We start from the raw sequence: 16,474 nt of genomic DNA, 5'->3' as shown, positions 1-16,474 counted from the left end.
ACAAATATAACACATCTTTTCTAGTTAAAATAATATTTTACAACATTACTTATACTGAATTCTTTGTTTATCCAGTCCTGGTTTTAGACTGACTGCTAGCTTACTGAATAAATTCTCAACATGGACAGTATCCTTTGAAATAGTATTTCTGTAGACTGCTAGTTCCGGGCCTTCCACTAGATTTTTGCTGGCTTATTCTTGTTTAAGAAGCTAATTCTTTTCCTGACATGTTGTAGTGCTTAGAAACCAGCATGGTTATGGTGCTCTCCATAAGACAGGTTTACTAGGAGTTCTGCCTTCTTCCCTGGGTGGGGCTACATCAATGTAATCCTCTTTTAAGAAGAAATTATTTACTATAACATTTTTCTTGTCTGAAAATGCATTATCGTTGATGGATTGTTTTAGTCTCTCCTTCCATCAGCTTGTTGGCAATACCATATCTTCCCATCATTTTGTTCTTCCTAATCTACTTCTTCGATTCAGATCCAAAACTTCAGATCTCCCAGGTGTCACCCACCATCAGTATGCTTAGCTTTGTATTCAGATAGCTGTGCAAATTTGTGCTAAGTGATGAAGACAGAGGGGACAGCTGTGGAGAACATGACTTTGCAGCTGGGCGTATGAACGTGAGTTGTATGTTTATTTCATTACCTGATGATTGGAACAGAGTGCCCAGCTAAGAAGAAGACTGCAGACTACAGTGACAGAACTTTAAGAAGAGTCTTTTTATTCCCCATTATTCATCAATATTTTCTAGTCTAAACTTATGTATTATTATACATTTGTACAAGTTATCAATAGATTTGTGAATGTGAATATATATCTGTGATACACACACACACACACGTATATTTATGGTATGTATGAGATAATATACATACAGACATATATATGAGTTAGGTTCTCATGTGGCCCAAATTGGCCATGAATTTGCTGTATATCCCAGAAGGCCCTTGAACTTCTGGTCCTTTTCCTCCACCTCCTGAGTGCAGGGATTGCAGGCATGAACCAGTGTGCCTAGTTTTTGTTGTGTTGAGAATCAAACCCAGGGCCATATGCATGCTAGGCAGACACTACCAATTGCGCTATATCCCTGGCTCCGTATATTCATTCTTAAGTGTTGAGCCTTAGATCTTGCTAGGATAAATTTACCTTTTTTTGTGTGTGCTTATAGTAGTATTTCTCGAATGTATTTTGAATTATTTATTACTTCTTTCTCTTATAAATTCATCTCTCACCTCTTATTCATATGCTGGAGCTGTTTCCATGGCATCATTCATATAGAATGAATAAATTTTATTTGACTTCATTCCTTACCTAAACCTTTTTTTTTTATTGGCCACAGTAATATGTTGTAATTAAATCCATTGGTGAATTTATATATAAAAAAAGTTTTTGGATTTGTACTCAAAATATACACAAAAACAGGGTTTTGTGTTTTGTTTTTTAATTACTTCATTTACACTTGTGCTTTTTTTTTTTTCAATTGAGACATATTCTTACCCTGTAGCCCAGACTAGTCTTAAACTTAAGGCAGTCCTTTTACCTTAACCTCTTGAGTCCTGGGTTTAGGCAATATGGGTCATGACATCAGGCAAAAGGCAGATCATTAAAGCAAAGCTTTTGGAGATGGATGTATTGACGTAGAGAAAACTGTGGTGGACTGAGGCTGTCAGGGCTTGAGGCTGCTTGTTGCTTCCAGTTTCGAGGGATGGCTGCATAACGAGAAATCTAAAGGAACTTTAAGAATCTTAATGCTGGAACCTCAACTGTTGTAATTGCTCTTAAGTAGACCAATCTCTCCATCTGTCTGCCCTTCTACCTATCAATCATCTATTAGTCAGTCATCTGTTTTTGTTTCCTAGATGATGATAATATTTTCCCAGGATTCTAAACCACTTATTTACCCAAACTAGAGAGGCTATTCACATACTCTTAAGTAGTTACTAGAGAAAAAATTCAAATCAATTGTTTTTTGCTTCACATTAGAAGATTTTATATTTGCTTTTAACAGTAGTTTGTGTTTTGGGCTCTTTTATCTTTATTGTACATACATTCTGCTTGCTGCTTTGTCAGTTAGGTGTATATCATGGTTCTTCACTTGGGGTGAACATTGACCTCCGTTTAGAAACGTTTCCAAATCATAATGCTCAGGTCTCACCTAGACCAGGAAGTTCACAAACTCTAGGATGGGTCTACGCATCTTTAACCCCAGCATCTCATGACTTCCGGTAGTTCCAGTGTGAACCCAAATTTTGGAATCATGAATCTAAATGAGTATTTATTGCTTTAATTTATTTGACTAGCTTCTGTTACGTAGAGTCTCAGTGTTTCTTTGTTATTTTTAGGATATAATTGATAGGCTTATCATTTTGAACTCTGAAGCTAAGATTCGCTCGTTACTGAATTATGAACAATCACACATCTTTGGTCTAAGGTAAGCTATTAAACTTTAAGCATATTTTACAAACTGCGGAGATTAAGCATTTGTTCTGTATATATTCTGTGTGACTATATAGTATGTGTCTATACGTGTGCATGAGATGGTATATGTGCACATGTGGAGGCCAGAGTTTGATGTCAGATGTTTTCCTTGGTGGCTTTCTCACTTTTTTGAGACAGGACCTGTTAGTGAACCTAGAGCTCACGGCCTGAGATAGACTGGTTGGCCAGTGAGGTTGGAGGAATCTGTGTGGCTTTGCCTATCTGCACTGTGGGTCCAGACGAGTGTCTGACTTTTATGTGAGTCCTTGGGACCAAGCTCAAGTCCTCATGTTTGTACAGCAAGCGCTCATCCACTGAGCTGTCTCCACAGCCTGATTCTATATACTTCAAAGAGTGCTTAAATGGGCTAACTTAAAAACAGTATTGAAAGATGTCATTCTACACATTATAGTAAAAGCAATACTATACTATAGTATAGTATTTAGGTTTTGATACTATAGGCTTTGTGTGAATTTAGGTTTTGCATGGTTAGTGGCTGTCACCTTTGCTCAGTGTATAGGGACACATTAAGGACTACTTTCATTGACTTTTCTCAGGAGTCTCATGAAGATTCCCTGCGCTGCCTTGTAATTAGATCCTTTTTATAATAAGGCCTTAAAATAGGACTAGACATGGATGTTTGGTCTCGAGGTCCAGATTTTGCTTCTTGGAATTGATCAGTAATCATCAGCTCTTCTTTCCTTGGGGTTTAAAACTGGTTGAGTTCATATTCCTTGACATTTTAGTTAGTATGTTGAAATGGGGAAGAATGCAGGTTTGGCAGGGATACAGAGGCTTAGGAACTCTCAGTATTTTGCTCATAGGGAAATGTGTAGCTTGCTTTCCCACCTACAAATGACTGATTTGAAAACAGCTGAATTAAGGAGAATTTCTGTGCTTATAGGTTCACGATTTTTTTCCCTTTGTATTATCAAAGCAACTTTCTCGGTAGTAAGAGAAGCCAGCGATAATGTATCACTCTAAAAGCAGGCCTCTTTGCTGGTAGAGTATAGCCTACACTTCAACATCTTAATTTTTTCTGTTCATTAATGCTTGAACTTTACCTTTTGACTTCTTGGTTAAAAGAAGATACAAAGAAGCTGCAATTATTACAGTTTTTTTTTTGATATTGGACCTTTATCTCAAAACATGTTTTCACATGAAATTTTAACTTTCAATTTATAACATGAGAAATATCATATAGCATGAAGCAAAAGGGGATTGTTGATTAAAATATTCAATAGAATTCTCATTTGACTTTTGAGTAATTAAAAGTAATTGGTTTCTTCTTGTTATATACTAAGTAAATATTCCCCCTTGTATGTTCATTTATGTATTTAGCTTGTGCACAAACACTATGACATGTATGTAGAGGTCAGGAGACAACATTTGTAGGTTGGTTCTCCTTTGTTACCATATGGATTCTTGGGGATGAAACTCAGATAATCAGGCTTGGTGGCCAGTGACTTTAAATGCTAAACATGCCTCCTTCTTTTCTTACCTCTTCTCCTTTCACCTTACATTTCTTTTGTGATATTTCTCCAACTGTACATAAAGGGAAACTACTAAAATTTTGTTATATAAAATAATATAAAAATGAAAGCTTTAATAAGTATTTTTTGAGTCCTTTCTTACAGTGTACAAATGGAATTATCTGTCTTATAGAAAGAAAATTTTCTGTCTTGGTGTACTGTTACCCCACTGCTGGTAGAGTGGTACATTCTCACAGTTTGTGTCCTGAGCCCTGGGACAGTGTACTTGTAGGAGGTGGAGCTGCATTCACACAGCTGGGAAATGTATGACACTCACATTATTATCCTTCCAGGGAAGTAGGCATTACATCTGAACGACCCAAAGGACTTAAAACAGTGTGTGGCACTTAAAAAACATTGGTTGTAACCAATATTAACAAATAGTACTTTGTGTGTTTTAGTATTTAACTAGCTGTATTCTGTTTTTGTTATGAAACAAGTATTGCCAGGACAGCCGTCTCCTATACACTGCAAAGTACTTTCTGTAGAAAAGTTTGTATGTTAATTTTGGGCATTTTTGACTGGTTTTTAGAATTAGTGTTTTGCTTTTGGAAACGTTAAAAATTATTTAGTGTGTGCCTATGTGCATACCTGCATGGATTTGTGTATACCTATGTATGTGTGCAGTTGCTTATGGAGACTGAATGAGGGTGTCAAATCCCTTGTAACTGGACTTCAGATGATTGTGAGTACCCTAGTGTGAGTCTTCAGAAAGGCTAGTAAGGGCTCTTAACCATTGTGCCATTTTTCCAGCTCTTTTGATGAGGGTGTTTTTCTGGAATTTTAATTTTTATTATGTGCATTAGTATTTTGTCTGCATGTTTGTCTGTGTGTGGGTGTCAGATCTTATAGACAACTGTGAGCTGCCATGTGGGTGTTGGGATTTAAACCCAGGTTATCTGAAAGAGCAGTCAGTGCTCTTTAACCACTGAGCCATTTCTCCAGCCCTTGTCTTGTTTTCTAATAATTGTACTCGTTATTTTTTCTCCTTGGGTGTAACAGACAAAAGCAGCTTAAGGAACAAAGGATTTTTTTTTTTGACTTACAGATTCAGGGCACATTCCATCCCACTGGGAAAGGCGTTATGGCTGTGCTAGAGGCAACTGTTCATAGTGTATTTTCAGTTAGGGAGCTATAGGTGAACGCTGGTGCTCAGGCAGCTTTCCACTTTGTGTGAGTCCAAGGCCTTTAGCCTATGGGAGGGTGCTGCCCACATTGAGAACGAGTTTCTCATCTCAGCGAACCCAACCAGGAAAACCTCTTCCAGCCATGCTTAGAGGCTCATCTTTTGAGGGCTTCTAGAACCCGTCAAGTTAACAATGAATGTTAAGCATCATAATAATGCGTATTTCCACTGTATTCTCATTGTCTCATCCAGCAGTAGTTTGGAGGGAAATATCTGAGGTCATTTCCGTCCGCTATTTATTGTCCATTTAGGCCGCATGGCGGTAGATCCTAGCATTGCATTGGCTATGAAGCTTGTGTTTCTTTGGGTTCTGGAATTTTACCAGGATCTTTCCTTCTTATAATCACAGTGCTGTGCTTGAGACCATACCTTCTTCAATGTGCCTTCTGCTGCAGGATACAGCCTCCTGCGTGTGTCTGACTTTGGTTGCTTATCTGCCCCTCTACTTTTCTCTGCTTCAGAACTCTAGAAATGGCAAATTTGAACTACCTTGTGTCCGAACACGTCAGTGGGACACACATGAGGCTTAGTGAAATGTGGTTTATGGGTTTTCACGTCTTAGCAGCAGCCCATGTTACTTAGAACTCGAGAGTCTAATTTGCCAAGATGGCCTAAGAGATCTTACACTGTAGTCCTCTCTCACTCAAGCAGATGCTCTTTAATTAGCCCTGTGCTCCTTCCAGCCCATCAGGTCATCCTGGACCACTCTTAGCAGGGGGGAAATGTCTCCGTACATACCACCTCACACTGAGAACAACACTAAACACTGCAAAGAAGCTCCCCTTGCCCTCCTTCCTCCCTGCCTACACCCATGTTCCTTCTCTGCTTCCCACCTTGACTTTGCATCCTCCCAGAGTTACGTATTCCATATATTCAAGGTCAGCATCACTCTCATGTTAATGATTCCAGTGCATCCCTTTTTACATTCGATTCTCATTGTGTTGTTGTCACTTTCGGTAACATTGAAAATAGTGGGTTTTGCTTTCTTTTTGTATAAAGCATTGTCTTTGTGGCTGGGCATAGTGACTCATTCCTGTATCCCAGCATTTGAGAAGGGGTAGCAGGAGACTCGGGAGTTAAGGCTATCTATCCTTGGCTACATGGTGGGTTGGAGGCTAGGGTGAGCTATCTTAGACTCTATTTCAAAAAACAAAAACATACATTTTTGCTTCTGTAACACTACATACTTCTTTATCTTTTTAAAAATAAAACTATCTTTTTTTTTTCATTTTACATACCAATCCCAGTTCTTACTCCCTCCCCTTCTCCTATTCCCTTTGCCCCAGCACTCTATCCCCTCCTAAGAGAGGGTAAGACACATTGCTTTGGGGAAGGTCCAAGTTCCTCCCACTATATCCAGATTAAGCATGGTATCCATCCTAAGAGAATAGGTTCCCAAAAAGCCAGTACAAGCAGTAGGGATAAATCCTGGTGCCATTTCCAGTGGCCCTGCAATCTGCCCCAGCCACACAACTGTCACCCACATTCAGAGGGTCTAGTTTGGTCTTACGCTGGTTCCTTCCCTGTCCAGCTGAAGTTGGTGAGCTCCCATTAGCTCAGGTAAGCTGTTTCAGTGGGTGTCCTCCATCATGGTCTTGACCTCTTTGCTCATATTTTCACTCCTCCCATTCATGAACTGGACTTTTAGAGCTCAGCCCAGTGCTCCGCTATGGGCCTCACTACAATTTTTTTTTCCTGTAATTTCTGCATCTTTCTCTGAGAAAAGTATCTGAATGCAATACTATGGATTTGGTCCTGGGACAGCCTATCCAATCACCACTCCCCGATACTGTTTTTAGTTCTAATCATATTTGACATCTCAATTCACACATTTCTCAGGCACCAAAAACTTAATATGTCAAAAATTTAACTCTGGGATCTCCTGTCTTCCCCCCCCCCCCTGAATAAAAACAGACAAAGTAAATTTGGTTTCTGTCTCATTAAGTTACTCATCCATCTCTTTAGTTGCTTCAGTCTGAAAGTCATTTTATTTTCTCATTGTTTTTCAAACAGTAATTTATCTTATTATGACTAAATTAAGCAAGATGAGAAATTAAATATAATAAATTAAGTGAAATTCTTCTTAATTCACAGTGTCATTATTAACATTGAAGGAAATTATTCTAGGCATCACTGTATGTGTGTGCTGGCAAGTAGGCTGCATCCCCACACAGAAATAAGTTCAGTTATGGAGACGGAATCAAGAGAGCCACTTTAAATTCTAAATGAATTCTACAGGAAGGAAAAGACACCCTAGTGAGATGGAAGGAATTGCTGAATTTCAAATAACTTTCCTTTTTTTCCACTTCAGTAAGTACCTTCCTCAGGATCCCTGTAAGGTTAAGAAGTAAAATTATGTAAAACCCTTCAAGAGATTTGAGGATTCTATTTCATTTTCAGACAGACTTGATTGACTCTACTGTGAATGATGAAGACATTAATGCTTCCTCGGGCCTCCCACTTCTCTTGTCTCTATCTGTCTTCCTCTGTTTTATGTTGTTATAACAAAGTCCCTGAGGCAGGGTAATTATGTAGCATTTTATTTGCTTCTCGATTCTTACGACTGGAAGGTCTGAACAGTATGGTGCTGGTGTCCAAGCCACAGCCCTTAGCTGTGCTGTAATGTGAAGGAGAGACAGAAAGGTTACCCACCATGCCCCAGAAGGCAGAGCTTATTTGGCAGGGTAGGAAGCTGGGGTAGGGGTTCTGAATCAGTCTTGCGCTTTTTATTACAATTAGGGTCTTGTAATAAAACCAACAGGGTCTTATTGGGAAGTGAAATGGGCCCCTGAGAACTCAGATTTGAAGGTGCCATCCCATTGACCTCCTGACCTTGCTCTAGGCCCTACATGTTAAAGGTTCCACCACTTATCAAGCGCCTACGAAATGAATCATTGGGCTGTGCATTCAAACTGCACCCAAATCATAGCACTTGCCATGAGCCTCTATCCTCCCATGTGCCTGTGAGAAGGTAGCTGATTTGCCTAATTCTGAACCTGCTTCACGACTCAGACACTATCCTCTTCTCTTTACCAAGAGAGAAGCAGCTGATTTGAATCTCTCAGTAGAGGGCCTTTTATATATAAACATAACATGTGCCTTTTCTTTCTCCCCTCTCCCGCCCCCCACTTCCACCCAGCATTACTTGCTTGCTTTTTTTTTTTTTCTGTATTGACCAGACTGGTCTCATACTCACAGAGATCCACCTGCCTCTGACTCCTGAGTGGATATTTGTAATTTCAAAATTTGTATTTTGGGGGCTGGAGAGTAAAAGAGTTAATGGGTAAAGAGCATGTGCCGCTCTTCCAGAGGACCTGGCTTTAATACCCAGTGCCAGCGTGATAGATTACAGATCACCACCATCTGTACCTCCATGTCCTGGGAATCCAATGCTGTCTTCTGGCCCCATGGCAACAGGCATGCACATAGTAAGGCGACTTATACTCATAAAACACCCACACACGAAATAATAATAAAAAAAATTACCCTTCTCCACTGTTTACTGTGCTCCTGGTCACTGAACTCTTAAGAGCTGTGTTCTGTGCCACGTGAGGGTAATCACTGAAGAGGAAAGGTGATGTGCTAATTACTCTCGCCAACCCTACTGCCTACCAAGGGTTTCATATAGTAAGATAATGAGGTAATTAATTGGGAAAAGAAACATTGATATTAAGCCTCCCTTCCCTGTGAAAACAGGGCTCGACACTTTTGGAGAACATCCTCTAGTCTGCACCCTCCTTTCCTGGGTACATCAATCATTTCCTACTTGCTGAGTTTTAAGACTCTGAGGAAGGCAGACACCTTATCTCCCTGAAGCACAGTGCTTCTTACAGGCTCTGTGCCAGTGTCTAATGCCTTTAAGCACCCTCCTCTCTTTTCCAGACACACAGCATGGCATCCTGGAGGATAAAGCTGGCTCAGTTGTGCACAGCAGATTCTGAGCCCCTTTCCTGTGACCTTTGCCTTGTGGTTGCTCCTACACATTGAGTGATTCTGAACTTTTCTTGTCTGCCCTGTTGCCAGTCATTTTTTAAAAATATTTATTTGCAAATTAAAGAATTACCTGAACACTTTAATCTTTCCGAAGGTTTTAGCAGTTTAGTTTTCTTAGCCATCTGAAGTATTTAGAGAAATATATTTTTCTTAGGATGTTTTATTTCAACGCCAAAAAAATTACAGTATCTGCCTGGCAGTGGTGGTACATGTCTTTAATCCAAGTACTTGGGAGGCAGAGACAGGTGGATCTCTGTGAGTTTGAGGCCAGCGTGGTCTGCAGAGTGAGTTCCAGAACAGCCAGGGCTACACAGAGAAACCCTATCTTGAAAAAGAAAAATAATATAGCATCGCTCAGTATTAACTCTTTTCATTATACCAGATTACAAATTGTTTTAGTAAATCTGTAAGATGCTTTTGAAAATTTACATCTTTTTTCCCCCCCTGGGGAACCACTGAGTTTATTGAGCTTACTTACTGAGCATGGTTGAAAAGATACAAGAGTTTTGATACTGTGGTGGTTTGAGTCAAAATGATCCCCAAAGTCCCATGGACAGTGGCACTTTTAGGAGGTGTGGCCTTGTTGGAGAAAGTGTGTCATAGTCACTTTCTGCTGCCTGTTGATCTGGATGTAGAACTCTCCGCTCTTTCTCCACCACCATGTCTGCCTGTATCCATCATGCTTTCTGCCCTGATGATAATGGACTAAACCCTCTGCAACTGTAAGCCAGCCCCAATCAAATGTTTTCCTTTGTAAGTGTTGCTGTGGTCATAGTGTGGCTTTTCACAGCAACAGAAACTCTAAGATACCCGGAAGCAGCACACAGGAATGTCTCCACACAGTATGTACAATGGCTCTCCCACAGCTGCGTATGTGGAGCTTACCTTCTCTCTACTCTTCCACTGCCCACATACTCTCTATTACATTACTTCAAAATTTACAGAAAATTGCAGCAGCTCCAACGAGATCATTCTGTCCCGCATTCGGGACCTTATTCAAGGACATCTCTCGGCTTCCCTGTGAGAGGCTGAGCCTGTGAGCAGGCTTACTCCAGAGGACTCCACTGTTTGGTTTTGTGTTAACTGTTTCTATTGTAAGTTGATGATATTATAGGAGTTCAGAAGCACAAAAAAAATTACATCTTACGTAGTAATTCTTAAATATATATTTAAACTTAATATAGTTTCAAATGTCAGTGTAATTCTCCAAAGCTTACTTTTTCTTTTGCTTTGAGACTGTAATATCTAATATCAAATTATTGTCAGTTTTCTTTAAAACTAAGGGACCTACTTCATGCAACAGCTTATGAATTACTGGTTTTCTCTTTATTTTACAATTACCCACCAATAGCAAATTTTGTATGAGAATAGTAAGACTTATGAAGATTTTTTTCAAGCAAGACAAAAAGGCTTTATTTAGATCACCAAGAGTAATGTTTCACAGAAAGGGAGCAGTTACAAACTCTAGAGTTGCAGATTCTCTTTTGCTGTCAATGTTCATTTTCCCCTAAAATATTTTGAGATGATGCTATGTCCAAATATGAACTCAAGTGTGTTGAACAGAGTTCTCTAGTCTCATCACATTAAACATCTTTAAAAACATTTTAATGCTAAGAAATATCTAAACAGCGTGGTTCTTGCCAACAACCCACTGTGATGTCTATCAGAACAGCCTAACCTATGTATACTTTCATGAATGTTCCCCCTGAACACAGCAGTGGCTGCTTCTTGCTATCACACACAGCCTGTGCAATAGCATGCATTTTTTTTTTAAAAAAATAAGCAACTACAGGCATGACAACCACAATAGCCCAGGAAGTTATTCTTAACAAAAAACCCTACAGTATGTGAACAACTCAAATCCTGAAGCCTGCCCTCTCTCAGAGCCCCTCCTCCCCCAGGGTGGGCCCACCTAGAAAAGAAAACACCAAGCCAGGTGCTTACAGAGCCATCAAACTTTAACAGATTGTCCTGGGGTTCTTGCTGCTATAGTGGGCCTCACAGGCGGAGACATATGCAGACTCCAGGAAGAACTCAGCCTGGTATTCTGCTAAAAATCTCAGAAAGAGATCCAAGTGCTTCAGTAATGCTTTCAGGTTCTTCTCAGAGAAGGACATCTTCCCAAGAATCTCGGGGAGTTTAACAAACAGTCGCAGTAAATGCTGTGCGCCATAAATGTATGAGGGGGGAGGTGGCTGGTGTCCTGGAGGGTAATTGTCAGGCACAAGCTTCCAGGAGAGGATCTCATTTAGTTCCTCTGCTGTCCCTTCAAAGCCAGCAAACATAGCACTCCCTTCCTTCCCTGGAGTGAGAGAAATGGGGGACGGTGATGTGCCGTGCACAGGTGTCTTTTGCAAGTGCGGGAACAGCTTGGGCACACTGCGCTTGGCCTGGGGTGAGGCCCGGTCCTCAGGCTGCCAGTGGCAGTGGGCAAGGTGTCGCATGGACCGCCTGGGAGCCCGCGGCACTTCCGCCTCCGCTCTGCGCCTCTTGTGGGCGGCGGGCCCGGCCACGGGCTGGCTCTCGGAGGGCTGCGGGGTGGATGGGCCCGGCCAGGGCGCCTCCTGGCTCCTGCCTGTCTCGGTGGCTTTTTCCTCAGTCGGAAAGAAAAAGGTGGAGGAAGTCACCATTTCATACTGTGCCTGTTCCTGAGGGTAGAGCAGCACGAGGGGGAGCGCGTGGTCGAAGGTGATGCGCAGCCCGTCCGCCATCTCCCTGCAGAGGCCCACGCTCCTCTCGGGCGCGGCGCGCTGGGGATGCGGCCGGCGGTCCCCGGAGGCCAGCGCGCTCGCCCAGAAGTGGCGCACGTAGCACTCCAGGATGGCTCCCACGTTGGTCTGGCACGGCAGCCTCACCAGCCGCCGCCTGCGGTTGATGTAGTAACAGTCGTCCGTCAGCCGCTGCTGGAGCACTTCCGGGATGGGGATGCGGACGGCCCTTTCATCCGGTTCCCTTTTCGCGTGCGACTCCAATTCCCTCTTGCCTTTGGGCTTTGGGTCGGTATCGCCATGTTCACCCACGTCCTCATCCTTCTCCTCACCGTCGTCCTTATGGCCGCAACCGAGGGAGCTCATCTTTTTCACGTTCCCGACAGTCCCCGCCGGCAGACGACCCGCAGCGCTTTCCCCTTCTGCCTGGGCTCCGCGGGCTGGCGGCGGCTTTTCTGGCTGGTTCACACTGTAACCTGAGACTTCATCTGTTCCACGAAGCCACGGCTTTTGGGCTGCCACCTCCAGTCTCGGCCATTAAAACGATCTGATCGCCTGGAACTTTCCGCCAGTTTTGTCTTCCCCCAGCAACAACATGACGTACTTGGCGCGGCGGAGCACTCGCGCCGGGGCGGGCGGGGGTCAAGCAGGAAGCGCAGCACTTTCTGGGTAGAATTGAAATTCTGCTCCTTTTTCTTAAGGACCAACCTCTATATGACGTTAGGAGAAAAAGTAAAATACTAATTTTAGAAATAAATTTAGGTTAGAAATTGGTTATTTTAACGCAATAAACATAGTTGAGTGTTAATATTCCATCAGAGCAAATTACCAAATTATGGATTCTCGGTAACCCAGTTGCTAAAGTTAAATTTCATTACATTAGTAATAAGAAATAGTTCAAATTAACTTATAAAAATATTTTTAGTATCAGAAATTAGAATATAATCTTGACTACAAATTCCCTTTTTTAAAATTACGTGCGTGCACACATTCGTAGATACCTATATACACACACCCAGTACTTTTTGTTCTTTATATTAATTTAAATGATCATCTGTTGCTAATGGATTAATCCTGTTTTCTTGTATAAGTAGATTCTTCCGTATTTATAAAATTAAGATTTATGAAATTTTGAATTAAGACCACAGATAAATTCGTGAATGTAATAATTGCTTTAATTACAAATTTAGAACTGGTACTGGTGCTGCCAAAGGACTGGCTGGTTTTCAAACTATACATTTCTATTTACCCTCTTACCTTGGGGATTCTTATCCTTTGTGACTGCCTGTATTCTGCCAACTTAGTGAAATTTATTTCTTTCACTGACTTAAGAAATACTTAAGTCTCCACCAAGCACTATGCTTTATTGGAGAGTCGCATGTTGTTTTAATTTGGGGATTTTTTTTTTCTCTTCGCTGAATTTTTCTTCTCCATCTACCTTTGATTTTTGTAAAGGTTGGTTTTTAGTCCTCCGTCAGTTCTCTCTACAGGGGTTTCAATGATCAGTTCTAGGCTTTCTTTCTTCTTCTTCTTTTTTAATGGTTGTTGTTTTTGTTTGTTTCTTTTCTGTGTTCTTGCTATGTTGCCCAGGCTGCCTGCCTCCTGCCTTCACTGCCAAGTGCTGGGCAGTACAGATGTGTGCTATTTCACCTGCCAGTGGGCAACTCTTCATAACCCCGCCTCTGGGTACCCAGGCTGAAGCACTGCTCTGAGCACTTTCTATTGAACATTAACATTTGCAAAATGCGTGAATTTATCAATCTCTGTGTGCTTTTAATCTATACTTTTTATTTATATATTTTTTAAAGCTATATATTTACAAAAGCCCAAACTAAACTGCAGCTGCAGGAGGTCCCAGAACCTTTCTGCAATTCATATCTGCATTTGGGAGTAGAGTGAAAAGACTCCCCAGAGTTTCCACTCACATTTCACTGTAGAATCCCCATGGGGAACTGACTCTGCCCCCTTCTCTCTTCTACAGATCTTCAGACTTGTGTGTGTGGTTGGTGTGCATGGCTACTGTTTGTATCAATCATGGCCCATTTTTGGGTTTGACCGTTAGGCAGGTACATAGTTTTCTCCAGTGCTGTAGGATGAAGACTTTCATATCAAAGAAACGAAATGTGGTTAAGTAAGATATATATGCACACCCAAAAAGAGGTAATATCCAAATATATATTTATGTGACACACACATTTATAATATGTGATTAGAGTTTGTAAACACACACACTATAGAACCTATGAGAATGTACAGATTTAAATTATTGGTAAAAATGAAGTGTGCTTCTTTCCCCAGTGACCTGAATTAAGAGCAGGAGAATGTGGCAGAGAGAGAAGGGCTTGTGACTATGGGGAGGGGAAACTGAGAACGCGTTTAGAATATATTCGAGGGGAGGACATGCTACCCAAGGCCAGACCACACAGAATCACTCCTGTTGCCCTACATAAGAGCCTGCCTTCTCACACTAGTGTTTTAAAACTAGTGTTTTAAAAGAGGCGTGTAAGCCGGGCGGTGGTGCTGCACGCCTTTAATCCCAGCACTCGGGAGGCAGAGGCAGGCGGATCTCTGTGAGTTCGAGGCCAGCTTGGGCTACAAGAGCTAGTTCCAGGACAGGAACTAAAAACTACGGAGAAACCCTGTCTCGAAAAATAAATTTAAAAAAAAAAAGAGGCATGTAGTATTTCTAAAAATTAAAAGTAGAGTTAAGAGATTTAGCTTGGGTTATGCAAAAGCTTCTGAGGGATACACTATATTAAAATAAGGAATCAGTTTTATTAAAATATACATTGTAAAATAAGTAAAAGGGTTGGTTTCTAATTTTACAGATTGTATTCAGATACCTCAAGTATTTCACATTTTTATTTCTAGCAGTGAATGAGAGAAAGGGGGAAGAAAAGGGGTGGGGGAGATAGAAGGACAAAGAGAAGGCAGTGTGGAGCAAGCTGAGGAAGAGGAGAGAGTGGGGGGGGGACTGAAGGCAGGGCAGGGGGGATGTGACAGGTGGAGGCTAAGTTTTAGCAGGTGTTTTTTTGTTGTTGTTTGTTTCTGTGAGAAACAAAAAGGAGAGACTTATTTTGACTCCTAATATCTCGGCGAGCAGCCTTGAGTGTCCACAGTCCTTCCGTGGAAGGGCAGGGTGCAGTAGAGCTGCTTACCTGATGGCAGCTAAGACCATAGAAGATGAGGTCGCAGGTGACATAGACACTCCCTGTCCTACTTCCTTCTGTTAGTGTCCACTTTCTGGTTCCCACCATCTGGTTATTTACTTCAAATGATATTACTAATTTGTGCAGCCAGAAATTTAATCCGGGCTTACTGGTTCCAGAGACTGTAATGTCCAATGCATGCATTGCTGAGGTTCCCATTACTGTTATCCTACATACACACACACACACACACACACACACACACACACACACACACTCTCTATTACTTTTCTCATCCTGTGATGATGGTTACTATAGAAATACTTCGCAGAGACAAGCATGGCTAGTACAGTTCTCGCCTCTCCATATGGCTGGGAAGTCTTATCTGGTATTTTTCACTTTCCTACATTACAAGTATTCAAAGAGACGCAGCTGCTTAGGGTTCTATATCTAGCTTTCAGACCTTGGTCTAAAGCTGGTTTTTGTGCGGTTTGAGCCCCAGTGAGCTGTATTAAACCTGTATTAGTTTTTGGCACTAGATGAGGATTCTTAGGAGATCCAAAGAATCTATGGATCCTAGCCATTTTCTTCCCTTAGCAGTAGTTACCTTCCTGTTGGTTGGTTCAGTGATACAAGGAGAACGTTTACATTTCTACATATGGGAATACTCTAGAATACCTCTCAGGACTGTGAGCTTTTCTAGAAAAGCATTGCTGACATCAGCTACTGACACCAGCGCGGCATCCAGACCCCCCACAGTCCAGCTTGGGAAATGCAAGGAGCCAGGCCAGTGCGGGATTCCTGGAGCCCGGAGGCTCAAAGGAGGCTGCACATCTGAAATGCCTACCTCAGCTCCAGTGAGGACTCCGGAAAGCTGGTCCTCTGCTGCTCAATGCAGCACTCCCCGGCCGCAGTCCCTTTTCACCCCAGCAGTAGACAGCTTCTGCAAGCTTGGAGGTGGAGGTCCGGACCTAGAGAATCTTGTTAGTTTCAGTTTTCGCCGGATTTCTCCGGTTTACTTCCTGAATCTCTAGCGCCCCACCCATCCCTCCTAGAGGAATGTTTCAATTCCGAGGAAATGGCCCCAGGACTGGTTCATGAAACCCACCCCGGAAGGGCAGGGCGGCCCGACAGCGAAGGACAGGAATGGGCTCCACTGTTAGTAGAAGGATACAGTGCCTTATTATTTTCTAAAACACAGTTATGTTGGGAGTAGGAAGTCTTGTCACCCCCAATCCCCAGGAGCTTTCTGACTCAAACTTTCAGAGGCTCAAATTTAAGGGGCAAAGGAGCCACACAGCCCTCTTCTGGTAGGCTGGAGTACAGCAGCAGCCTCAGAAAATAAATGAAAAGAAGAAAGGAAGGAAGGGAAAAGAAAATAAAAGAAAAGAAACAAAAGAGGCTGAAGTACTAAAGCCCAGG

The 16,474-nt window shown here is 41.9% G+C and overlaps 2 protein-coding genes across 2 annotated transcripts in view; one reads left to right on the top strand and one right to left on the bottom strand.

The window, feature by feature from the left end:
* The window catches only part of Tbc1d32 (TBC1 domain family member 32), a 200,535-nt gene that overhangs the window by 87,807 nt on the left and 96,254 nt on the right, over positions 1–16,474 (top strand). Inside the window, exon 22 of the mRNA XM_075945999.1 lies at positions 2,349–2,437. Coding sequence (XP_075802114.1) covers positions 2,349–2,437 — 89 coding nt within the window. The remainder of the gene's footprint in view (positions 1–2,348; positions 2,438–16,474) is intronic.
* Positions 10,582–16,053, bottom strand: LOC142834022 (MSL complex subunit 3B). Its single transcript, XM_075945987.1, has 2 exons — positions 15,900–16,053; positions 10,582–12,613 (listed from the first exon to the last, which is right to left on the bottom strand). Exon 2 carries the CDS (start codon positions 12,267–12,269, stop codon positions 11,154–11,156), a length of 1,116 nt encoding a protein of 371 aa, XP_075802102.1. The 5' UTR covers positions 12,270–12,613; positions 15,900–16,053; the 3' UTR covers positions 10,582–11,153.

Source organism: Microtus pennsylvanicus, chromosome 1 (genome assembly GCF_037038515.1).
Source record: "Microtus pennsylvanicus isolate mMicPen1 chromosome 1, mMicPen1.hap1, whole genome shotgun sequence".
In the NCBI taxonomy this organism is placed as follows: Eukaryota; Metazoa; Chordata; class Mammalia; order Rodentia; family Cricetidae; genus Microtus; species Microtus pennsylvanicus.
Note: the sequence above shows the minus strand (reverse complement) of the source record. Positions and strands in the feature narration are given on the sequence as shown.

Excerpts from the sequence above, each read along its gene's own strand:
- LOC142834022 (XM_075945987.1), bottom strand. The coding sequence starts at position 12,269 with ATGAGCTCCCTCGGTTGCGGCCATAAGGACGACGGTGAGGAGAAGGAT.